The sequence below is a fragment of the Salvelinus namaycush genome, chromosome 13 (assembly GCF_016432855.1).
Source record: "Salvelinus namaycush isolate Seneca chromosome 13, SaNama_1.0, whole genome shotgun sequence".
Lineage (NCBI taxonomy): Eukaryota > Metazoa > Chordata > Actinopteri > Salmoniformes > Salmonidae > Salvelinus > Salvelinus namaycush.
The window spans coordinates 22,260,385-22,287,373 of NC_052319.1; the positions used below are offsets into that span (position 1 = coordinate 22,260,385).

Sequence of the window (26,989 nt, forward strand, 5' to 3'; positions counted from 1 at the left end):
CTCCTGTAGGGGATATTATGTAATGTAAGGTACTAAAAGACCAGTCTGGCTGCCACTGTGGACTGCAGCACAACTGCACTGCAGCCTGCAGCCAAGCACCTGGCAGACACACAGACACATGCAGAGCTGCAGCAGCATGGACTTGTCTCTCCTTACTGTACCACACAGGGATGGAGTGGAGAGTTTGCATGAGAGAGACAACAGAGTGAGAGCGACAGAACTCAGAGTTCAGTTCATGAATTGAGTTCAATATATGAATATCGTAATAAAAAATGTCAGCCAAAGGCCATGTCCTGATGCAAAATGTATCTGTCCTCAGTTGGGACAATGGAACAAACTGCAAAATGCCCAACTTCTGTCAATACGTCTCCTTCGCCACTAGGGGCGATAAAGTCCTAGACCACTATTATTCAACCCACAAGCAACCATACAAGGCCCACCCTCTTCCCCCCTTTGGCAAATCAGATCATGTCTCTATACTCCTGCTTCCTCTTTATAAACAGAAGCTCAAACAGGAAGTAACTGTGACGCGCTCCTTAGAGAAATGGTTTTCAGAATCGTAGGCTATGTTGCAGGACTGCTTTGCTAGAGCTGACTGGAATATGTTTCGGGACTCCGGCAATAGCATCAACAAGCTAACCACCTCCGTCTCGGGCTTCATCAGAAAATGCATCGCCGACGTAGTCCCCACATTGAGCTTTTGCTGCTTTCCCCAATCAAAAGCTCTGGATTAACACAGAGGTACACACTAAGCTAAAGGGCAGAGCTATTGCACTCAGGGCTATCACAGCCGACCCCGAATCTGAATACACAAATGTGTACAAGTAGTCCCGCTGTGACCTCCGCAGAGCCACCAAACAAGCAAAACGACAATATGTGACTTGTTTCAGGAAACTAGACATACGTCATGCTTCACTACTTCACATTTGAACATAAAACATAATTTTTTATCAAAATGCGTTTTTGGGGCAGAAATGTCTTCTGGAATGTGAAATTTCATGGGCCTTAATAACAAACGTGTATGCCATCTGTAAATACAAATCAAATTGTTAAATTCCGAACCTAGTTGGCTTAGCCACGGAAAAAGACAGGAACCTTCCCGCTAGCCACGATTGGAAGATATCACAAAGAACTGCACAAGTGTTGCTAAGGCTCTCCACTTTCCAGAGGACCGAGTTTTGAAATCAGTGGAATGCCCAGTCGAAGCAGAGTATGATAGCTAAAGAGATGGAGAAAATTCAGGAGTTTGATTGCAAATGCGGAGGGAATCGAAAAGAGAACACAGAAGGCTGTTGCATAAAACATCTGTCTCCGGATTACATCTTCAAACTAAGGGCAACCATGGCATCCGTGACAGAGATGGAGAAGCGTTTATCCATGTATATGGGTAAGAGAGTCTAGCTAGCTATATTTTCAGATATTAAACATTTCTGATTTTGTCAGAAAATAGTTTTCATTGCAAGTTAAAGCGTACTGTTAGCTAGCGAGCAATCTTTAGCTAGCTGGCTGGCTCGCTAACTAACATTACGTGTATGATCTGTGTAGTAATAATATTCATATCTCAGAGCCATTTGCATTGTTAGTTATAGCCTAATGTTAGCTAGCTAGTTAATATTGAACCTAGCTAGTTGGTTAGCTTTAGCTACCTGTAGATTAATGCAGTGTAGTAATGTTATGAGTTGGGATTATGGTTCATTGTTTAGCTAGCCAGCCACATGTCTAAACAGAAGACTCCACTATGCAAGTAACCATTTCACTGTAACGTTTACAACTTCTGTAGCCTATGCATGCGACAAATAAACTTTTATTTTATTTTATATATTGTGTTTACCAGAAACGGTAATGTGAAGATCAACATGACCTGAACAAAAGTCAAATTAGGATATAACGTTAGGCCAACGAGACAGTGTCCAAGTTCTTAAAATTCTCCGGTAGAATGACCTGCTTTTATTTCGTTGTTTGTTATTTTGACAAGTTTGATGTTGGACGACAATAGAATGTTAATGATGTCACTGCGACAACTGTATACAGACATGTCGATAGACATAATATAAACCAGCCTTTAGTCTTGAAATCTTTGGTTGTGCACTACCGTACTCACTGTTTAGCACATGGCCTCATGTGAATCCTTAAAGAGACGAGTGGGGCTAAGGCTTAAGAGGGTGTGAACAATGCTGAATGGGTGTAAACAAAGAGCTCTCCAATAGGTGTACTAAAACATTCAAGAGCCATTTTCTCAAAAGTGGGGTTACAAGTTTATCAACTTTCAAAGCAGAATTACTTTCCCATTGTCCCTCAACTGTAGTGCATGAAATAATATTTTCTAGCTCTTAGTCTACGTTTATCCAATGTAAAAAACACCATTTCAAATTTTGCTACATAAGATGGAATCAAGCTGGTCGGTCACATATAGGAATAAGGTGGAATCTTATTACACCGGCTCCGATGCTTGACAGATGTGGCAGGGGCTACAGTCCATTACGGATTACAAAGGTAGACCTGGAAGTGATCTATCCAACAATGCCTCTCTACCTCTCTACTTTTTTTTCTTCTTCACCTGGATCATCGCAGCTAGCTAGCTGCTACTCGAGTGGCCACTCCTGGCTAATGTCACTGTCCCGAAGCAAGAACCAATTAGCCTGGAGCTAGCCTTGCTAGGCCCATCTCCCAGTTAGCCAAAGAGGTCCATCAGCCACTACTTGGGCTACAATACCTCTTTTTGCCAACTGGCTTGGACCCCCGCCGACTCATCACGACTGGACCACCGACGTGATTCGCCCAATGGGGTTTTTCTCAACTGGCTCCGCCGTTGCTTCGTCCCCTGAAATCCCATCCGCTAGCATGCTGGTCGCGGCCTGCTAGCTGTCCAGAGCACATCGGACTGTTCGCTTAAGAGGCCCACCGGACAAATGCTCTGGCCACTATACCTATTCTGCAGAAATGGCCTGGTTTACCACACGAAGCCCTGCTGATCCGTCAGCAGCACGAGGGGGCCACAACAGACTTTCTTCCGTTGCGACGTCCCTCCAAGGCCCTTCTGTTAGCTTGCTAACCCCGGCCCGCAAGCTGCCTGAAGCCACTCACTGGACTCCTATGATCACTCGGCTACGCATGCCTCTCGCTAACGTCAATATGCCTTGTCCGTTGCTGTTTTGGTTAGTATTTATTGCCTTATTTCACTGTAGAGCCTCTAGCCCTGCTCAATACGCCTTATTTAACACTTTAGTTCCACCTACCACACATGCGGTGACATCACCTGGTTTAAATGATATTTCTAGGGCCAATATCTCGTTCATCGTCACTCTATGCATAGGTTTACCCTCACTGTATCCACATCCTACCATACCTTTGTCTGTACATTATGCCTTGAATCTATTCTACCGTGGCCAGAAATCTGCTCCTTTTACTCTCTGTTCTGAACGTACTAGACGACCAGTTATTTTAGCCTTTAGCCGTACCCTTATCCTACTCCTCCTCTGTATAAGAGCACCTCCTCCCAGCTGCCCACTGCACCGAGGCTAGGAAACACTGTCACCACCGATAAATCCACTATAATTGAGAATTTCAATAAGCATTTTTCTACGGCTGGCCATGCTTTCCCCCTGGCTACCCCTACCCCGGTCAACAGCCCTACAATCCCCACACCAACTCGCCCAAGCCTCCCCATTTCTCCTTCACCCAAATCTGGTAGTTGATGTTCTTAAAGAACTGCAAAACCTGGACCCCTACAAATCAGCCGAGCTAGAAAATCTCGACCCTCTCTTTTTAAAATGATCTGCCAAAATTGTTGCAACCCCTATTACTAGCCTGTTCAACCTCTCTTTCTTATCGTCTGAGATTCCCAAAGATTGGAATGCTGCCACGATCATCCCCCTCTTCAAAGGGGGAGACACTCTAGACCCAAACTGCTACAGACCTATATCTATCCTACCCTGCCTTTCTAAGGTCTTTGAAAGCCAAGTCAACAAACAGATTACCAACCATTTTGAATCCCACCGTACCTTCTCAGCTATGCAATCTGGTTTCAGAGCTGGTCATGGGTGCACCTCAGCCATGTTGGACCACAGAGTGAAGGAAAAGCAGCCAACAAGTGCTCAGCAAACTCCTCCTAGACTGTTGGAAAAGCATTCCAGGTGAAACTGGTTGAGAGAATGTCAAGAGTGTGCAAAGCTGTCATCAAGGCAAAGGGTGGCTATTTTGAAGAGTCTCAAATATAAAATATATTTTGATTTGTTTAACACTTTTTTGGTTACTACATGATTGGTTACTACATGGTTACTACATACATATGTGTTATTTCATAGTTTTGATGTCTTCACTATTATTCTACTATGTTGAAAATAGTAAAAATAAAGAAGAAACCTGGAATGAGTAGGTGTATCCAAACTTTTTACTGGTACGGTATATACTACCATTAGTATATTACCATAAGTATTTATATATCCTACTATTGCTACCCAAGCTGGCTGGTCATTCGTTCTATCGGTTCGGTTGCCAGGGATGCGACCCAGTCATTCAGTCTTTTTGTTCTGTATCTATGGATGCGACCCAGTCATTCGTTCTAAATGTTCCATGTTCCACTAAATGTTCCACTGGCTGGCAACGTTCTTATCCCTTGCTTGCTAGCTAGCCAACTACGGCTAACTTACAGTCACGTCAAACAGTGCAGCCAGAATAACAGCAGTAGCAGCATTTGCATTTGTTTCAGCTGTTTTCTACTGACATTTATTTGGATACATCCATAACAATGAGCTAACGAGGCGCGATTTCGACTGGCATAGAACATGTGCTCTCTTGTCAGGACACTGTTGTTCAGAGGAGCTAGCCAACAACACAGCTACAATCACTTCAATCTGAAGCTGGAAAAACTGCAAACTAGCTACACTTCGTTTCTTTTAAACTTTTTTCAATTTACATTTCTTTGTATATATCCTGTCTGTCTCATCCTGACTCCCGACCCCTACACATCATTACTATGGGACAGCTGGAGATCAAATTAGAATACAGAAACAATGTTGCAAATGTCGAAGAGACAGACCGCAATGTTTATATAAATCTCTGCTGTTGAAAACTAAATGTTAGTCTAAAAGAAATGTGAGATGTCTAGATGCTTTTTATAGTGGAGATCAAGTTCATAACTTTTTATTGTGGAGATCAAGTTCATAACTTTTTATAGTGGAGATCAAGTTCATAACTTGTTATAGTGGAGATCAAGTTCATAACTTGTTATAGTGGAGATCAAGTTCATAACTTTTTATAGTGGAGATCAAGTTCATAACTTGTTATAGTGGAGATCAAGTTCATAACTTGTTATAGTGGCGATCAAGTTCATAACTTTTTATAGTGGAGATCAAGTTCATAACTTTTTATAGTGGAGATCAAGTTCATAACTTTTTATAGTGGAGATCAAGTTCATAACTTTTTATAGTGGAGATCAAGTTCATAACTTTTTATAGTGGAGATCAAGTTCCTAACTTTTTATAGTGGAGATCAAGTTCATAACTTTTTATAGTGGAGATCAAGTTCATAACTTTTTATAGTGGAGATCAAGTTCATAACTTTTTATAGTGGAGATCAAGTTCATAACTTTTTATAGTGGAGATCAAGTTCATAACTTTTTATAGTGGAGATCAAGTTCATAACTTTTTATAGTGGAGATCAAGTTCATAACTTTTTATAGTGGTGATCAAGTTCATTACTTTTTATAGTGGAGATCAAGTTCATAACTTTTTATAGTGGAGATCAAGTTCATTACTTTTTATAGTGGAGATCAAGTTCATAACTTTTTATAGTGGAGATCAAGTTCATAACTTTTTATAGTGGAGATCAAGTTCATAACTTTTTATAGTGGAGATCAAGTTCATAACTTTTTATAGTGGAGATCAAGTTCATAACTTTTTATAGTGGAGATCAAGTTCATAACTTTTTATAGTGGAGATCAAGTTCACAACTTTTTATAGTGGAGATCAAGTTCATAACTTTTTATAGTGGAGATCAAGTTCATAACTTTTTATAGTGGAGATCAAGTTCATAACTTTTTATAGTGGAGATCAAGTTCCTAACTTTTTATAGTGGAGATCAAGTTCCTAACTTTTTATAGTGGAGATCAAGTTCATAACTTTTTATAGTGGAGATCAAGTTCATAACTTTTTATAGTGGAGATCAAGTTCATAACTTTTTATAGTGGAGATCAAGTTCATAACTTTTTATAGTGGAGATCAAGTTCATAACTTTTTATAGTGGAGATCAAGTTCATAACTTTTTATAGTGGTGATCAAGTTCATTACTTTTTATAGTGGAGATCAAGTTCATAACTTTTTATAGTGGAGATCAAGTTCATAACTTTTTATAGTGGAGATCAAGTTCATAACTTTTTATAGTGGAGATCAAGTTCATAACTTTTTATAGTGGAGATCAAGTTCATAACTTTTTATAGTGGAGATCAAGTTCATAACTTTTTATAGTGGAGATCAAGTTCATAACTTTTTATAGTGGAGATCAAGTTCATAACTTTTTATAGTGGAGATCAAGTTCATAACTTGCCAGGCTGGGCTGATGAGACAGTGGATTGCGCAGTCAGATGGAACAGAGTAATAGGCATTTTAACATCATAGATTTTGCCGGAGGTAACTTGTGGAATAGACACCGGTTGGAATGCGTTTTTAACCAATCAGCATTCAGGATTAGATCCAAACATTGTATAAATTATTATTATCACTGCGTTGTTGGGAAAGAGCTCTCAAGGTAAGAATGTCACTATACTGTTTTATACCTGTTGTATCCTGTGCACATGGCAAATAAACTTTGAAACTTTGAACTTTAAACTGGCAAAAAAACACTGCTGTGTTGTCTTCTAGTAGACATATCAATACCCCACTTCACTGAGATGAGCTTCAAAACTTCTCGACAAACATCCCTACACCCCACTGCTGCTAACTTGCATAACACGCTTGTAGTCGGGACATTTCGGCCTAATTGCTGAAAGCCATGGGGCTTTTGTTCGAGGAGGAGGAGGAAGGTGGAGGAGGAGGCAGAAAAGCAAAAGGGAGGCCTCCTGACTAACAGCAGAGTGGGCTGAGCTGAGCAGGGCCCGGGAGGAGCAGAGCAGTCAGAGCCGGGAGGAGCGGCCAGGGACATGACATGCTGCAGGACAAGATGCTATCTGCTCTCTCAGCAACCCCATCTTACATGCTAGGCTATATACAGTACATCCTCCACTATATCTCCCCCATCTAACTGGAGCACACAAAGAAACACTGAAACCCGGGCAGTGTCTGAAAACGTTACTAGCTGTCAAATAATTATTGCTTTCTCCATCCTTGTTTCCTCAATTCCTCTCAAAGCCCATTGAAGGAGAGGAGGTCCTTGATGCTTATGAGAGTGGAAGCAAGGATTTGACAGCTACATGCACTAGTCATGTAGTAATGTTAGACACAGCAGCCCCAGTCTTCTATCCTTTCTCTCTCTCCACAGCCAAGCGCCCTCTCTCTTTCTCTCTCTTTCTCTCTCTATCCCTGCCAGGAGCTGTCAACTCTCTTTTCCTGTTGTCTGTCTGCTGCCCAATTACAGAGGGTGGCCGGGCACTGTTAGCGGCTTGCTACTCCAGGCCTCCCTCTCTTTAGCAGGGTATTAGCCGCACAGTCAGCCAGGCTTAGCTTAGCCTAGCGGCCAGTAATCCTAGACCCCCAGTGAGTCAGTTAAAAACAGGGGCAACGCTTTTTCAAGCAGCCTCCTGCAGGGCCAGTTGAGATCAGTCGCCGGACAGAATCACCACGAACAGAAAATATACATACTTCTTTGTCGCACAGCATCTTCATCATCAGCATTGCCAGCATTGCCAGACTTTTAGAGATAAATGTTAGTGCTATATGGAATTATGTGTGTGCCTGTGTGCGTGAGTGTTTTCTCGACCTTTCATTCTTCTCAAAAACAGCAGGCATCACATGCATTGTGACTGAACCTTCCTTCCATAGCGGTAGATATTCCAGGAACTGCCAGGCCTCTGAGCTAAACCCTCTCTGACTTCAAGGTTCAACTCTCTCTGCTCTAACATGGCAAAAAACTGATAATGATCACATACACACAGACAATGAAAAGACTGTTTTGTTTTAGAAAAGAGTGAAAGATACATGATCTCCGACTCTACCCATGTGGTTCAAAGAGACTCTTCAAAGCTACAACAGCACCTCTTATGTGTGTTTGGGTCTAGTCTGCCCTAAGACAGAAGAGCTAGAAGCCTACCAGGCATGGTTCTGAGAACACAACACACAGCATGACGTTAGGAGTCTTCTTGGTGTCCACAAGCCAGACAGCCACAGAGAAAACATATGTCTGTCTGTCTGTCTGTCTGTCTGTCTGTCTGTCTGTCTGTCTGTCTGTCTGTCTGTCTGTCTGTCTGTCTGTCTGTCTGTCTGTCTGTCTCTGTCTGTCTGTCTGTCTGTCTGTCTGTCTGTCTGTCTGTCTGTCTGTCTGTCTGTCTGTCTCTCTCTCTGTCTCTGTCTCTCTCTCTCTCTCTCTCTGTCTCTCTCTCTCTCTGTCTCTCTCTCTCTGTCGGTCTGTACCAAATGTAAGCCTTGTGCATTCGTTCCATAATCAACAAGATGGTGCCTCTGATTCTCTAGACTACATCACATATTGGATGATTAGTAATACTCTCCACTACCACTGGAGGTTAAACACATACTATCAACATGGTTATAATCCTCAGAGGCTAGGTAATGCTGAGTAAAGTAGCATGGTAATTGATTAAGAGAATAACCTGGACATAGCTTTGGAGCATGGCATTGACTGCATGTGTCCCCACTCTCCCTGATCATGTCATTGGTGACCGGTACCTGACGTTGTCGTGCTTCTGGATGTAGATCTTGTGAAACATCATGTCTTCCTGCTTAGCGTTAATATCAGCTTTCATCTCCATGGCAACATGACGGGGAAGCACGGAGAGCAGGAGACGCTCCTGCAGAGATAGAGGAATGAGACAGAGAGGGCAAGAGATGGGGAGGAAGGTAGAAAGTAGAGAGAGAGAAGGATGACAAGAGAGAGGAGGGGGATAGAAAGTGAGGGAAGACACCCAGGGAGAAAGAGAGAAGGAGAGAAAATCCCAGAGCAAGAGAGAGAGGCAGGGGAGAGAGTAAAGAGAAAATGGACAAACCAGAGATTTAGTTTATAGGAGTCATTACACGAGACAGACAGTGAGACAGAGAAATGGAGAGGTCTTGATTTTGGCTAATCCAACCTGGGTAGTTTAGGACTAGAACAGACGGCTGCTTGCCCCCTGCATCTATCTTTCCATCCCTCTCTTGCGATGACGCCCACGGCACAGTATCCCTGCCTGCTGAGAGATGTTATCACTGGTTGACAAGTGTGGGCCGGCCCTTGATGCCATCTCCTTGGCTGCGTCCAAAATGGAACCCTATTTCCTATATAGTGCACACATTTTTACCAGGGTTCCTCGGCGTACACATCACTGACGATCTGAAATGGTCCACCCACACAGACAGTGTAGTGAAAAAGGCGCAACAGCGCCTCAGGAGGCTGAAGAAATTTAGCTTGGCCCCTAAAACCCTCACAAACTTTTACAGATGCACAATTGAGAGCATCCTGTCGGGCTATATAACCGCCTGGTACGGCAACTGCACCGCCCTCTCCAGAAGGTGGTGCGGTCTTCTCAACGCATCACCGGGGGAAAACTATCTGCCCTCCAGGACACCTACAGCACCCGATGTCACAGGAAGGCCAAAAAGATCATCAAACACCCGAGCCATGGCCTGTTCACCCCGCTATCATCCAGAAAGCGAGGTCAGTACAGGTGCATCAAAGCTGGGACAGAGACTGAAAAGACTGTTTATTTCTCAAGGCCATCAGACGGTAAAATAGCCATCACATGGCTTCCACCCGGTTACGCAACCCTGCTGCCTTATATACATAGACTTGGAATCACTGGTCACTTTAATAATGGAACACTAGTCACTTAAATAATGTTTACATACTGCTTTACTCATCTCATATGTATATACTGTATTCTATTCTACTGTATTTTTGTCAATGCCACTCCGACATTTCTCGATCTAATATTTATATATTTCTTAATTCCATTATTTTACATTTAGATTTGTGTGTATTGTTGTGAATTGTTAGATACTACTGCACTGTTGGAGCTAGGAACACAAGCATATCACTACACCCGCAATAACATCTGCAAAATATTTGTATGTGACCAATAACATCTGCAAAATATTTGTATGTGACCAATCAAATGTGATTTGGTTAAAATGGTAGTACATACTCTGCTGCTCTATCGCACGTGCAGTGATAGAGGGGAAAATAAACACTTTTCCTTGTTTGAAGTAACGTCTTTGTTGTAATATCGCAAACGGACATGGCAGGTTCACCCCTATGGATTGCAGTTTTACAGATTTTTTTTTACAATCGCTAGGACCCATTTATCAATACTTAGGTCACTTTTTCAAAACTCTTCACACAGTTCTCCTAACTGACTTTCAGCTTGGCACAACAGTTAATTTCACATCCAAAATGCACTAAAACTACCAAAACACTTCATACATGTCTCAAATCAAATCATTCTTCCATAACACTAGCAAAGGTTGTCACCCAACAAGCACACTTTGTCACTCATAAAACAATGACCTAAAAAACACTAACAACAGGTAGCATTACACAATGTTTTCTTTTGTAAAATGTCTTTACAAAACAAGAATGACACCTCTCTACTGTTTAGAATTCACTGCAGTATATGAAATAATCAGACATGATGTAATATGCTTCAATATGTTTTATGTCATTTTTTGGCATTGAGTGATTCCAAAATACAAGAATTTGTATATACACCATCTACCGATACAGATACAGTAGCAATGCAAATCAACCCTGTCTTCTCCCCGTGTCGTTACTCCCCATAGAAAACAAGGTGTTGACAAAGATATTGGCAAACCGATTGAAAAAATATATTTCCGACATCATACACCCTGACCAGACAGGTTTTATCCCGGGCCGACATATATACTACAATTTGAGACGCCTTTTCAACGTAATGTATCATGATCATAAAGTTGAGGCAGTGGTAATAGCTCTTGATGCAGAGAAGGCATTTGATCGGATTGAGTGGAAGTATATGATGTCGGTTCTGGAGCATTTCTGGTTTGGAAAGGAATGTATTAATTGGATAAGAATTATTTATGCACACCCAATGGCGTCCATGGTAACCAATCAGGAAATGTCGCAGTCATTCCGCCTGTTCAAGGGGTGCCGACAGGGGTGCCCTATTTCGCCTGCTCTCTTCGCTATAGCCATGGAACCCCTTACTACTCGCATTCGGGCATGTGCCGATATAGCTTCTGTTAAATAAAAGACACAGCACAAAATGTCCCTATATGCAGACGATGTTCTTTTGTTTTTGTCCAAGCCTAAAACTTCTATTCCACCCTTACTTAACTTGATAAACACATTCGGCTCCTTCTCTGGCTACAAGATAAACTGGCAAAAAAGTGAGTTGATGCCAATATCACGGCCTGTGGATATGCAATTTCTGCAATCTACCCGTTTAGAACAGTGAGGGACAAGTTCACAAGCCTTGGCATTGTAGTGACAAGAGACCTTGATCAGCTATTGAAAGCGAATTGGGACATGAAAATATATCAGCTTAAACAAAATATCGATTTTTGGAAAACTCTGCCTATTTCCTTGGTTGGTCGTATAAACGCTATTAAAATGGTTGTCCTACCCAGGTTTCTTTACCTCTTCCAATGTCTACCCAATCTCATACCACAAAGCTATTTTAAGAAACTGGACTCAATAGTAACTCCCTTTTTATGGGATAACAAGGCAGCCAGAATTTCAAAGAAGCATTTATGCAAGTACAAGATAGAGGGGGCTTTGGCCTTCCTCACTTCAAACTGTATTATTGGGCTGCTAATCTGAACATTGTGTCTTTCTGGAGGGAAAGTTTACCTGCGATGAGACAGAAGGATATGCCTTCATGGCTTTTGATCGAGCAGGCCTCCTGTCAACGTTCCTCACTCCCTGCACTTGTTAATAGCCCATCATATGTGAAAAAAGCCACTTATGACTCCAATCCAGTCATTTGTCATACGCTTAGGATCTGGAAACAGATTAGGGATTTTCTTAACATACCCACTGTTTACATAGACAGCCCGATTAGCCTGAATCATGCTTTCCACCCTGCATTGGATGATGTGGTGTTTTCACAGTGTGTCACGTTCCTGACCTGTTTTCCCTTGTTTTTGTATTTGTTTAGTATGGTCAGGGCGTGAGTTGGGGTGGGCATTCTATGTTGTGTGTCTAGTTTGTCTGTTTCTGTGTCCAGCCTAATATGGTTCTCAATCAGAGACAGCTGTCAATCGTTGTCCCTGATTGAGAATCATATATAGGTGGCTTGTTTTGTGTTGGGGATTGTGGGTGGTTGTTTCCTGTCTCTGTGTTTGTGTTCTGCACCAGATAGGACTGTCTCGGTTTTCACGTTTGTTGTGTTGTATTGTTGTAAGTGTTCAAAGTTCGTTTTATTAAACATGTTGAACACTAACTGCGCTGCATTTTGGTCCACTCCTTCATCCCAGGAAGAAAGCCGTTACACAGTGGAGGGAGAAGGGGCTCACAACAATTGGTAATCTATACATAGATGGTCAGTTAGCTTCATTTCAACAATTACAGGCAAAGTTCAACATGCCAACAACATATTTTTTCAGATACCTCCAAATCAGGAATTTCTTCAGGACACATGTCCCACAGTATGGCATGAAGCCAAATAGTCCTACATTAGATAGCTTGATCCTTGTCAAACCCCATTCAAAAGGGTCGGTCTCTAGACTGTATGATGTGCTACAGGCCCACATAGAGGTATCCACAGACACCATTAAAAGGGCTTGGGAACAAGAGCTTGGTTCAGAAATCTCAAATGAGGACTGGATAGAAGCTCTCAGGAATATAAACCACAGTTCAGTGAATGCCAGACACAACCTTGTACAGTTTAAGGTGATACACAGGTTACACTACTCAAAAGTAAAACTGCATAAAATATTCCCGGACACCTCACCACTGTGTGAGAGGTGCAAGCAGGAGGAGGGGACGTTGACCCACTTATTCTGGACATGCCCTAAATTACATGCTTACTGGGCTCTCATTTTTGATTACTTATCTAAGGCCTTTGATAGAGTTCTAGCCCCAGACCCATTGATCGCTCTGTTTGGTACAGTTGATGGGAATAACCAGGAAGGGAAAGCTGTCTCTCTTTGTACTCTATTAGCCAAAAGGCTCATATTGCAATTTTGGAATTGGAGACTGTACCTACCTTTGAAATGTGGTTACGGGATTTAGGGAATGTAATACATATGGAAAAGATTCGATACAACACCTCCAATAGAAGTCCATTGTTTTACAAAATATGGCAGCCGATACTGGATAAATGGTCTAGTCTCGCTTCATAACTGGGCTGACGATCTGCTGCTACTCTGTGCTGTACTACACTCAATATTTATTTTTGGCTTAACTACACTGCTTGTAATGACTATATGCTGTCTTCTTATACATGTACCACCTAATAGGATTTGGTTTTATTTTGTGTATGTGTGAGTTAACTTTTGTTTTGTCCTCTAAATTGGCCATCCCATTCAACAGTACAATGAATGTCATTGTTTGTATTGCTGTCTTTTTTACTTTATTTTTATTGGAAAATAATAAACATATTATAAAAAAAAAAAAAAAAAAAAAAAACCTGTCTTCTGCATTTGGCCACTGGTTCTCATTCACATCACATCTTATGTCATCTTGGGCAATACACCTAGAAAAGAATCTTTAGGCATGCCTGGTCCATCCCTGGAAAGCTTCTGCAGATATGTCCAGGCATCCAGCATTCATTGCGACATTTGATAATGTGGATGGTGGTCATAAACCTTCCACCTCCATGAGGAAAATAATTCCTCTATGAGGTTGAGGAAAAGTGACACCATCCTGGGATGGGTTGCAAACTACTCTGTGACTGCACGGGAGTGGTGAAATGCCACATTGTCCAATACAATTACAAACGTTGGCCGATTCCGCCTCACTGCAACCCTTTCCTCACCTGGCACAACCCTTCCATAGAGGTCATCCAGGAATGAAATGAGATGCTCGGTGTTGTTTGGCCCAATTAGCGGTTTGTGTGACAGCAATCCATCAGAGGATATTGCTGCACACATTGTGATGTTGGCACCCCTCTGGCCCGGGACATCCACTGTGGCTCTTTTCCCAATCACATTCCTACCACGCCGCCGTGTTTTGGCCAAGTTGAAACCAGCTTCATCCACAAAGATGAATATGTGGGGTGTTTGCCTGGCTTCAATCTCCATGACTCTCTAAATTAAATCCACAAGGAAACATAAGAGTTAGGCTATTACGGTAGTTTACATTATAGCTAAAAACATGCCATTGTGTGCCTCTGCCCTGTTTGGTTTTCTTCAAAACCAGTTCTGTATTTTATAGTCATCTTACATGGACATATTGGTTCCTGAGTTGCTTGACTCGTTCAGACTTCCTCTCAAAGGGGACAGTGTACAACTTCTTCATCCTGACTTGATGTTGTTTCATGACTCTAGAAATAGTTGTTATGCTTACATTGTGAATATTTCCAAAAGTAATGTTGTCTGCCAACACTCTGTCCCGAATCTCTGAGTTCTATACCATTGTTTCTGATGACCATATCAACGATTGCAGTTTCCTGCACAGCAGTGAAAATCCTACCTCTCCCGCATGTGGGAGGTAACCGTTGTGTCCTAAGCAGAAATACAAAAACAATTACACACAAGTGGGCTTGGAGGCTTTGCTCAATTTACTTCTGTAATGTGCAGTTCAGTCAGATGCCCTTGCAGAATAATGCACATCTCACCTGTTGTTTTGCTGGAAATTTCTCACAATAGATGCCACTGTTGAGCGTTGCAGATTTGTCTGCACTCTCAGACCAGCCTCTCTCATTGATAGACCATGATTTATTACATGATCAATTATAGTAGCCCTAATCTCATCTGAGAATACAGCTCTTGATCTTCGTCTCAGTCTTCTTCCACCATCATACTCACTCCTCTCCCTCTCAGTCTTCTTCCAGCCACTCTTCTTCCTCTGTCAGCCACTTCTCTATCTCTGGTTGGGTCCATGTTTTCATTACAGTACAGCATTATTCCTAAGATGTCCCCTTTTGTATAGATGGTAATGAAATTGAAAGACCAACACCTGGGTAGGTGTTCAGCTACAATGGGAATCAGCTGTGGTTGGTCTAGTTGTTTTGACAGTATTTCATTTTTTATATTTGGAATATATTTATATACAGTATTACTGTAGAAATATAGCAAACTGCTGTCTTATTCAATTTTGTGTTATGTTTGGTTTTGAACTTAATAAGTATAACAGTTTTGAAAAGAGTATGTAAACATGTGCAAATTGGCCTGTAGGTACATAGAGTTTTGGTGGTGGTTGTGTCTGAGTGAGAAAATAATTCATGACATTTGAAGATGTAGTCATTGAATGCATTTTGTGCCAAAGCAATGAAACATTATCCACAGTTTAGCCCACATAGACTGCTGTTGTGCTCACTGTGTGAAGACTTTTGAAAAAGTGACCTAAGTATTGATAAATGGGTCCTAGTAATTGTAAAAAAAAAACTGCAATCTTGGACTTCCTAAACTCAGCAAAAAAAGAAACGTCCTCTCCTTATCCAAGTCTAAAGGTAGGCTGTAAATGCTTGAATGGTTTCCGGAGAACATGCTATGCTGTTTAAAGGAGTACTCAATAGAAAGTCCGTTAAGAGGCAGGCTGTCAATGAACTGATCCAAGTTTGACCTCACAACTACTATTAAACTCAGCAAAAAAATAAACGTCCTCTCACTGTCAACTGCATTTATTTTCAGCAAACTTGACATGTGTAAATATTTGTTTGAACATAACAAGATTCAACAACTGAGACATAAACTGAACAAGTTCCACAGACATGTGACTAACAGAAATGGAATAATGTGTCCCTGAACAAAGGGGGGGTCAAAATCAGAAGTAACAGTCAGTATTTGGTGTGGCCACCAGCTGCATTAAGTACTGCAGTGCATCTCCTCCTCATGGACTGCACCATATTTGCCTGTCCTTGCTGGGAGATGTTACCCCACTCTTCCACCAAGGCACCTGCAAGTTCCCGGACATTTCTGGGGGGAATGGCCCTAGCCCTCACCCTCCGATCCAACAGATCCCAGACATACTCAATGGGATTGAGATCCGGGCTCTTCGCTGGCCTTGGCAGAACACTGACATTCCTGTCTTGCAGGAAATCACGCACAGAACGAGCAGTAAGGCTGGTGGCATTGTCATGCTGGAGGGTCCTGTCAGGATGAGCCTGCCTGAAGAGTACCACATGAGGGAGGAGGATGTCTTCCCTGTAACGCACAGCGTTGAGATTGCCTGCAATGACAACAAGCTCAGTCCAATGATGCCGTGACACACCACCCCAGACCATGACGGACCCTCCATCTCCAAATCGATCCCACTCCAGAGTACAGAACTCGGTGTAACGCTTATTCTTTCGACGAGAAACGCAAATCCGACCATCACCTCTGTTGAGACAAAACCGCGACTCGTCAGTGAAGAGCACTTTTTGCCAATCCTGTCTGGTCCAGCAACGGTGGGTTTTTGCCTATAGGCAACGTTGTTGCCAGTGATGTCTGGTGAGGACCTGCCTTACAACAGGCCTACAAGCCCTCAGTCCAGCCTCTCTCAGCCTATTGCAGATAGTCTGAGCACTGATGGAGGGATTGTGCGTTCCTGGTGTAACTCAGGCAGTTGTTGTTGCAATCCTGTACCTGTCCCGCAGGTGTGACGTTCGGATGTACCGATCCTGTGCAGGTGTTGTTATACGTGGTCTGCCACTGCGAGGACGATCAGCTGTCCATCCTGTCTCCCTGTAGCGCTGTCTTAGGCGTCTCACAGTACGGACATTGCAATTTATTGCCCTGGCCACATCTGCAGTCCTCATGCCTCCTTGCAGCATGCCTAAGGCACGTTCACGCAGATGAGCAGTGACCCTGGGCATCTTTCTTTTGATGTTTTTCAGAGTCAGTAGAAAGGCCTCTTTAGTGTCCTAAGTTTTCATAACTGTGACCTTAATTGCCTACCGTCTGTAAGCTGTAAGTGTCTTAACGACCATTCCACAGGTGCATGTTCATTAATTGTTTATGGTTCATTGAACAAGCATGGGTGTCACGTCCGTTGTTGGAATGAGACCGAGGTGCAGCGTGGTAAGCGTACATCTTTCTTTATTTTTGATGAACACCAAAAAAACACCAAAAGATAAACGAACGTAACGTTCTGCAGGCTACACAGTAACTGTACAAAAACAAGATCCCACAAACTAAGGTGGGGAAAAAGGCTGCCTAAGTATGATTCCCAATCAGAGACAACGATAGACAGCTGCCTCTGATTGGGAACCATACCCGGCCAACAAAGAAACAGACAAACTAGAATGCCCACCCAAATCACACCCTGACCTAACCACATAGAGAAATAAAAAGGCTCTCTAAGGTCAGGGCGTGACAATGGGAAACAGTGTGTAAACCCTTTACAAAGAAGATCTGTGAAGTTATTTGGATTTTTACAAATTATCTTTGAAATACAGGGTCCTGAAAAAGGGACGTTTCTTTTTTGCTGAGTTTAGAACCAGATGTCATTACAGGTGATCTGAACCTATGAACCTCCTGCTCTCTATGACCTCCGGTCTCCTATTAGGTCCTTCAGAGTCATGTGACAGTGTAAGCGTCATGCGTGTGAGTGTAGTGTGTCAGAAAACACTATATCAAAGTATCTGCTGCAACTAAACCAACTATACCAATCTTTATCACTTACCATAATATCAACTAATTACTATCATTTCAAGTAATACTGTATAATTAAGTATGAATACATACATTAAATGTATTCATAAAGCCCTAACTATGTCAAGTCCTCCACAGTCCCATGACAGGCATTACCTGCTGCTGGTTCTCCCTCTGTGAGTGGAGGCGAGCCTGGATGCACTCCCTGGTCTCCTGGAAGGCTTGTCTCTGGGAGCCCTCGGCTGGGTAGTGGGTACACACGCCCACGATGTTAGAACAGGAGAAGATCAGGACATTGGACACTATCTGGAGAGGGAGGGAGACAGAGGGAAAGGTGAGGAAGAAATAGGAAGAGAAAGAAGAGAGTTTTAAATAAATGTAATACAGAACGCTTACAGTAGCATATTTCAATCCCCTCCATGACTAATTCCTGTGTGAGATTTTATGTAGAAGCTAATATTATCCCCCGTCACCACATTTTGAGTATTCCATTCCCATAAATGGTAGTTGTGTCTATTGTCCAAATGACTTAAATCGGACAGAGACCAAAATAAGCCAAGACATAGATGGGGGTGGGGGGAGGGAGAGAGAGAGAGAGACCAAAATAAGCCAAGACATAGATGGGGGGGGGGGGGGGGGGGGGGGGGGGTCGAGAGAGAGAGAGAGAGCTGTTCAGTTGATGCTTTTCAGCCCTGCCCTGCTTCAGCAGTATTCTTCCTACAGTCTTCCTACTTGTTGAGTAGAGTGATGAGCCTTTAGTGTCCCTGGTCCTCTCTGTTCTGGCGTCTCAACTCCCTCAACACTGTCTGACTGTGTCTGTGTCCTAAATGGTACATAACTTCCTACATAGTGCACTATTTTTGACAAGACCTCTATCGAGCCATGTCAAAAGTAGTGCACTAAATAGGGAATAGGGTGCCATTTGGGACAAAACCTGTCTGTCTGTCTGTCTGTCTGTCTGTCTGTCTGTCTGTCTGTCTGTCTGTCTGTCTGTCTGTCTGTCTGTCTGTCTGTCTGTCTGTGTGAAAAATGGGTCTGTCAGACAGGGAGAGTATTGACACTAATTTGACAGTGCCGTTAGGGTAATGTCTGGTAATGTCTCACTGACAGGGCCAATCAGTAGTGATTACAGGCCATCTGTACAAACAGAAGTAGTGTTTGATTGAGCATACCTGGAGTGCCAGGTGAGTGGAGTGGCACCTTTTTTGTATTATTACATTGGTTTTATTGCACCAGGCAAGCACAAGACAACAACAAATAGTAGGAGGCTATTTCAAACCAACATAACACCAGGCACCTGAAGGCTGTGTCTGAACTACCTTCAGTCAGCAGAGATGAAAGAAGCACACTGTTGTCCTGAGACTGGCAGCCATAGGCTACAGCCATCCCTTTCACAGAAACCACACATGGACTGAATCAGAAAATCAGCAGCTGACTCCTACTCACACCGATGGCATGTCCAATGATGAAAAAACAACATGTCTTTATAGAGTCAATATTCTATTAGTGAGATCTCTCTTGAGGCTTAAGAGAAAAGGAAGGGAGGAGATAGAGGGATAGGAGGTTGTGATGAAGCTTAAAATAGAACAAAACGACTGAAAGGAAAAGAGAGAGCGAGCGAGAGAGAGAGTAAGCACTGATGGAGAAAGAAAAATAAAATACACAAAGAGAGAGAAATAGAGATGAGAGACACGAGAATATGAGAGTCTCAATTGCTTACTCCTTGCCTCTTCTCTCCTTGCCTCCTTCTCAAAACCCATTGGATGAGAAAGCCAGAGGTCCCTCCCCTCTGACTTTCTCCTCCAATGGGTTTCGAGGAGGCGAGGAGAGAGGACGTGAGGAGTATGCAATTGAGATTGTCCCACAGAGACCCAGAAGAGGTTGATGTGTTTTTCTACTCTAAAGAGGAAGGTGTATTAAATGCCTTGTGGAGCTGCATTGACCCCTGACCATTATATAACTACATAACTACATAATGACAGTCTACAGGTCAACTGGATGAACCCCAGCTACTGTTTGTCCCGCTTGAGACGCCGTAGCAAGTATACTGTACACTTCCTCAAAATAGAATATAAGTCAAGAAATCTATAATACAATTTATTTATTTTTGGTATTTTTTATATTTTGTTTAGCCCTTTTTCGTGGTATACAATTGGTAGTTACAGTCTTGTCCCATCGCTGCAACTCCCGTACGGACTCGGGAGAGGCAAAGGTCGAGAGCTGTGCGTCCTCCAAAACACAACCCAGCCAAGACGCACTGCCTCTTGATACAATGCCCACTTAACCCGGAAGCCAGCCGCACCAATGTGTCGGAGGAAACACCGTACACCTGGCGACCGTGTCAGCGTGCATTGCGCCCGGCCCGCCACAGGAGGCACTAGTGCAGGATGGGACAAGAACATCCCTGCCGGCCAAACCCTCCCCTAACCCGGACGATGCTGGACCAATTATGCACCGCCCCATGGGTCTCCCGGACACGGCCGGCTGCGACAGAGCCTGGACTCAAACCAGGATCTCTAGTGCCACAGGAATAACTAACTAACATCTAAATAACATGTTAGGTGCAGTATCTTTTTTTGTTGTGTGCACGAACAGCTGAAAAAACCCTTGCCAACAACCAAAACAAACAAAAATGGCACAAAATGTGATCATAATATATTCACGAACTGTTTCGGATGGGAAGCATGCAGATACCTTTGGTGGAGGTTACCAGCTCTGAGCATCAGATATGGACGGTCATGTGGATGTTGCATAGGGGAAAAAGGCCTTGTGATAGCCATTCCCTACTACTGAGCTATCTAAGCGAGCCTAATAGAATAGTAGTTGTATTAGTAGCAGGCCAGTAGGGCAGCTGCTGAAGCCAGGGCAGACTAAGGCCAGGCTGAGGGATTTGCATCCCCCCTCCAGCCCCACTGCACTACCATGGAAACAACAGAGCATCAGAGAAGGCTTCCAGCTGGTCAATGCAAATATTCCCAAACAACAATCCTACTCTATTTATACTCCCTTACCTGGCCTGGTCCGAACATATTAGAAAGGACTACAAAGGATGACAAAAGTCACTTCACTTACCAGACTCTGGACTTTTTAACCTGTTCAGTGGAATCAGGCAGTGATCCCCCCCACCCCCGACAAGAAATGTACCTCCCAAAATCAAATACAAGAAAAGGCGGGAGGGGCTCGATGAGGTCTCTGACCTGTTGATGTCCTGCTGATGTCCTGAATGTCTGTCAAAAGTACCGAATGCACTAAAATGTCTGAGCTTCATGATGTCACTGAACACAGCAATACCTTCTTTAAGAGAGCCTAGCTTTCTCCGTCCCTCCTCGAGGACAGACACATCAACAAACCTTGCAATCCAGTAAAAAACCACTCCCAAGTACTTAAAGTCAACGGTCCCAGTCCTATTACTATGAGTCTACAGGGAGAGTAGTGGAGCATGTTGCAGGTAGATGTAATACTGCCTGCCTGCCTGTAATCCAAACAAGTACACAGATGAGGCCCCTGAACAGCCCCCCCTAGACAACAAACCCTGTTTACCTAATGGATCTATCTCTCCCCAGATGCATTACATTATTCCTCCCTGTATATGGTGTGTGTGTGTGTGTGTGTGTGTGTGTGTGTGTGTGTGTGTGTGTGTGTGTGTGTGTGTGTGTGTGTGTGTGTGTGTGTGTGTGTGTGTGTGTGTGTGTGTGTGTGTGTGTGTGTGTGTGTGTGTATATGTGCGCGAGAAATGGGTCTGTCAGACAGGGAGTGTGTGTGTGTATGGAGCGCACGTGTGTGTGTGTGTGTGTAGTACATCCAGAGCAGAGCAGAGTGAACACGGGAGAGGTCAAGCCCTGCATGTTGTGGTACTGTCTCCCTCTAGTTAATGCATGTCTCCTGCAGCACTCATCAACACCACAGAAAAATCTCACATTACTCAGAATAACTACAACCAGGGCCTCCTGAGTGGCGCAGTGGTCTAAGACACTGCATCGCAGCCGGCCAAGACTGGTAGACCCATGAGGCGGCGCACAATTGGCCCAGAGTCGTCCTGGTTAGGGGAGGGTTTGGCCGGCCGGGATGTCCTTGTCCCATTGCGCTCTAGCGACTCCTGTGGCGTATGCACACTGACAAGGTCGCCAGTTGTACGGTGTTTCCTCCAACACATTGGTGCGGCTGGCTTCCGGGTTAAGCGAACAGTGTGTCAAGAAGCAGTGCTGCTTGGCAGGGTCGTGTTTCGGGGGACGAATGGCTCTCGACCGCCTCTCCCGAGTCCGTACGAGAGTTGCAGCGATGGGACAAGACTGTAACTACCAATTGGATATCACAAAATAATAACCACAACCAAGCATAAGAAAAGGAATAGATATGGCTCTGGAAGAAGGAATGTCAACACACCTGGGCTAACAGTTTTTCATTTGCTCAGTAGAGAACTGTTGCTGTCAGAACTGTCGATGACATCAGAATATGTTTTCCTTTTGTTCGAATAAGGCCAGGACAATTCCTAATAGCCTATGTGGCAGCACTTGAAATATACTTTAAACAGTGTTTATAAGTAGTTTATCAACTATAAATCATGAGTTTATACATAGCTTATAAACCTTTAATAAAAGATTTGTTGAAATAACAGTCATGTCCTCTCCAACACCATGTCTGGTTCTATTAACCATCTGTACTGTTAAAATGTCCAATCAATATGGTCTTCAGGCTATTATAAATCACTATAGTCTTCAGGCTATTTTTAGTCAAAAACAAATATTGTATTACAAATCCTACTGACCCATTTCTGTATTCAACCTCTATAATAATGGAGTGTGTCAGTGTAGACTCAAACACAAAGACCCTGTTGCATTTTTCTGTGGTCGTGTTTCTGTTTACCAAGCCACGCTAATTGAGTCCTGTGCTGTGTTACGCATTTCTTGCGTCGGTTGTAACCAGGGAACGAGCGGAGCACTAGATCACCTGCGTACCTTTCTAGGTGCGACATTATAAAACCCTGTAGAGCAAGACGGCACTGGTGTCAATATTTACCTACCCATCATCCAGAGAGAGAGAGAGAGTCTCACAGACGCTTCTCTGCTGAGAAGACACAACTCAATATCAAGCATCCCACCAGGATCCAGCCAGGGCCTCTGAGCCAGGGCCTCTGAGCCAGGGCCCCTGAGCCAGGGCCTCTGAGCCAGGGCCTCTGAGCCAGGGCCTCTGAGCCAGGGCCTCTGAGTTAGGTGAGCCAGGGCCTCTGAGCCAGGGCCTCTGAGGAACTGTAATCACACTCATCAGCCATGTCTGATATGATGGCAAGATTCCGTAGTGCATATCGCTGCTGACAGCTTTATTTGGTGTGTTGAGTTTGAGAAAATTGCCTTTTTTAAATTTCCTTTGTCACTGGGGCATTAAAAACGTAGTGTATTTCACCGACTGCTAGATCGTAGATGGTTTATAATAAGCAGATGACAAACAGCTGTAACTCTGCATTCTCAAGTAGATGAAAAGTAGCAAATTTAGGACTCCCAGGATTCATGTTTAATTATGACCTCCACCCCCTTCAATGTATGCTAGGCAACATGTGACAACATCTAGCATCAATTTAAAATGGCCCTATTGAAACCAAGACTTAAAAATAACTGATATTGGTTCAAGATGGAGGGAATGTTGGAACATAACTAATGAAATTACAGTTTGCTAAAATGTACGCTTAATCCAGTTTAAACTAGTGTACACAATTTATTACAGCACAACGGAGTCATGTCTTAAGTGTAAAACTAACAATGACTCAATAATCCATGCCTGCTGGGAATATTATGAAGTCCAAAAGTTATGGGCAGAGTTAGAAAGTTGTCTGTCAGAAGTATTACAATGTAAATGTACTTTTAATCCATCAGTCTGCATATTTCAAGACATGGCATATGAGGATGCAGTGAGATACCCGATTGGTTGGAAGATACTTTTCTTGTCAATCAAAAACGTATACTTCAAAACTGGAAATCAACCAATCCTCCATTGTTAGCACAATGGAAAGGTCAAATGCTTTATTATCTAAATGTTGAAAGTGCGTGGGCGACGGAGAGAAACAAAATGGTGCAGTTTGAGGTCATGTGGTGGAGAGTGATGAGGGTGCTGGAGATGGGGGGTGTGAACAGGTGGGTCTGGGCAGGTGTGACATTGAGGATGTTGGTGTGCGTCTGTATATTGTCGTTTGTATTTGTATGTTTTGTATTGTTAAAAAAAAATCACACAAAAAAATGTATAATAATAATCATTTTGAATGGCCCTGTTTACAGGACAGTCATCAGGTCTAAATGTGAATCCCTATATAGTGTGGGTCAAGTCAACACAATGAAGTGCATTGTGTGCTAAAATAAATGCAAGTCATGTGCAGGCCAGGCTGCTTGCTGCTTATTTTGAGCAGCATCACACGGCACTGTGAGGTGCCACATGTTACGGTCCCATAACGTCCTATAAAGCTCTCATGTGCAAGGCAAATGTGCTGCCATGTGTTGGTCAAGATACATGTAATTTGAAAAGAAATAGAAAATGTGCAGGAATTTGACATTTTTCATTTACCAAAAGCCCAATCAAATGTCCTATTGAAACGTCTGATTCAGTCCATGTGATGATAAGCTGGAAGGCTCCAAGAATCCAAAAGTTTCACTTTGTGTGACGGTGAGGAACAGTATTCAACTGGCGATTACTTAGAATTACTGGGCCCTAATCTTGTTGGTCCAAACTGACTCTGAGAGTGAAGAATATCTCCAGAACATTTTACCCACCTGGGAATGGATGATGATACAGAACATAATGACATTGATCTTCTTCAGGCTGACTGTAGCTAAGTGCATCTCCAAAGTAGTGCCAGACATAATGGTGTGTTTCAGTGAAAAGAGAAGGTGGGCATTCTCTATGATGTGATGTTTTAATGGGGGAAAAAAGGCTTTTTTCAAAATGCGACACAAGTTTGACCTGTACTACATTAGCCAGCGCAGTAAATTCAACGAGTGTAAATGAATTCCCTTGAATAGATTAGCACTGCAATACTTCAGACTGAGGCAAAATGAGTCAATTTCTTTATAAAACGCACGCACACAGACACATACTACAAAGCACTTCTGTTCCTGGTTATATCAGTATCCTAACTTGTATCTTTCCTCCATGAACTTCTTCATAATCAGAGCTATATCTTGTGTTCCCATTTCAACAAACGCTTCTTCATGTGATCCGTTATGAAATCAACGACGAGACAACAGCAATGTAGGCCTGAAGGTCAGGATTCAATCAATAACAGACTTCCTGAATAAGTGTGTTTGATTATCACAGCAGTGAAATCCAGACAGAGGAAGGAAGTTAACACTTGCAGGCCCTTTTGGGTGACCCATTCAGTTCTGAAAGGGAACCAGGTTTTGCAGTCATGCAGTGCACACAACCACACTGACAATTTCTATATCAAGTGTCAACTCCCTTCATATGGAACATGCTCCATCTGGAACATGTAAATCAAAGGTATTTCTGAGCTATTTAAAAGTTCACTATCTGCAATTGATTGAATCCTGGCCAGAGGATTGGGGGCTAAGGGGATTACAATATCAATGTAATCATTTACTGTAGTACTAAACAGTCTTGTGTGCCAAACTATTGCTTAGCTTTTAAATGGAGCTGTTCTCCTATGGGTACTGAATGCTCATTTTAAATGGAGCTGTTCTCCTATGGGTACTGAATGCTCATTTTAAATGGAGCTGTTCTCCTATGGGTACTGAATGCTCATTTTAAATGGAGCTGTTCTCCTATGGGTACTGAATGCTCATTTTAAATGGAGCTGTTCTCCTATGGGTACTGAATGCTCATTTTAAATGGAGCTGTTCTCCTATGGGTACTGAATGCTCATTTTAAATGGAGCTGTTCTCCTATGGGTACTGAATGCTCATTTTAAATGGAGCTGTTCTCCTATGGGTACTGAATGCTCATTTTAAATGGAGCTGTTCTCCTATGGGTACTGAATGCTCATTTTAAATGGAGCTGTTCTCCTATGGGTACTGAATGCTCATTTTAAATGGAGCTGTTCTCCTATGGGTACTGAATGCTCATTTTAAATGCTCGTGCCATGCGACACAGGAGACGGCAGCTGAGCCCGTTGAGTCATAAATGTTGAATTCTGACTCACACCTTTGAAGTAGAAAGGTTGGTGTGCCCACCACCACCAACTACGGAACAGAAGAAAAAGCATTTTACATTTTTCATCTCCCTCCCCACTTCAAAAAAGAAGAGAAGAGAGACTCAAAGCCAGTCCAAATATAGCCCCCTTTGCAAACAGCAGCCACATGGGGCACAGTGGGCTCTGGAGTGCTTTGATGTCAACAGCTAGCACTCAAATCAAATTTCCTCCCATACATTGGGACCCTAACAATAAACACATGCATTTGTTAATAGAAGGCAGATACTGTATGTTCCCTATGAGATAATACCTTCACCAAAAGAAAAGAAAGGCAACACCTTGGTGGAATTCCCTTTGGTCATCATGATCAGTATCAAAAACCCAGGATGGGGAATGAGGATTCCATCATGCAACCCTTAAGTCTTCAGATACATCACACGGATAGGAGAACAGTTTTGCAAACATACAGTAGGTGTAGCCTACCAACACACACTGGATGTCCCATTGTCTACTGGTCTGGTATTACAAAATGATATGTGAGAAACATCTCCTTTGTCTCCCAGGATGACCCAAATATGTTCCACCCGGTACCCAGAAGAACACAGCTCATAGTACTGTAGTAATAATGTACTGGTCACAGACACAGTGTATCCACTTGACATGAATGATGTGTTTGGTTATGGTTACAGACCACCAGGGCCTATCAGTGGAGCTATGAGCAGCTAGGAACCTGATCTCTCCAGAAAGCTCTGTCTGAGCAGAGGAGCAGAGTGACATGACAGGCCTGGGGATGGGGGGTGGGGGATGTGTCCCAAGGCCATCCAGTCAATAGGCAGGGGTGACATATGGCTCTGTCCCCTGCCTCTGACAGACCTCCAACAGGCTGCATGAAAATAGAGTAGTTTAGTATCAGCAGGAAACACCAAGGTAAACACCTTGAGAAGAGGACAAGCAAAGTGCTCAATGGCTCCTTCCTCACCGCAACCTGGAAGACAAGCCAAAA

General features: G+C 43.0%; 1 protein-coding gene across 1 annotated transcript in view; it reads right to left on the minus strand.

Moving 5' to 3' along the window:
* Positions 1-26,989, minus strand: part of LOC120057913 (adenylate cyclase type 5-like) — a 142,763-nt gene that overhangs the window by 55,468 nt on the left and 60,306 nt on the right. The window contains 2 exon segments of the mRNA XM_039006386.1: positions 8,835-8,956; positions 18,012-18,161. Coding sequence (XP_038862314.1) covers positions 8,835-8,956; positions 18,012-18,161 — 272 coding nt within the window.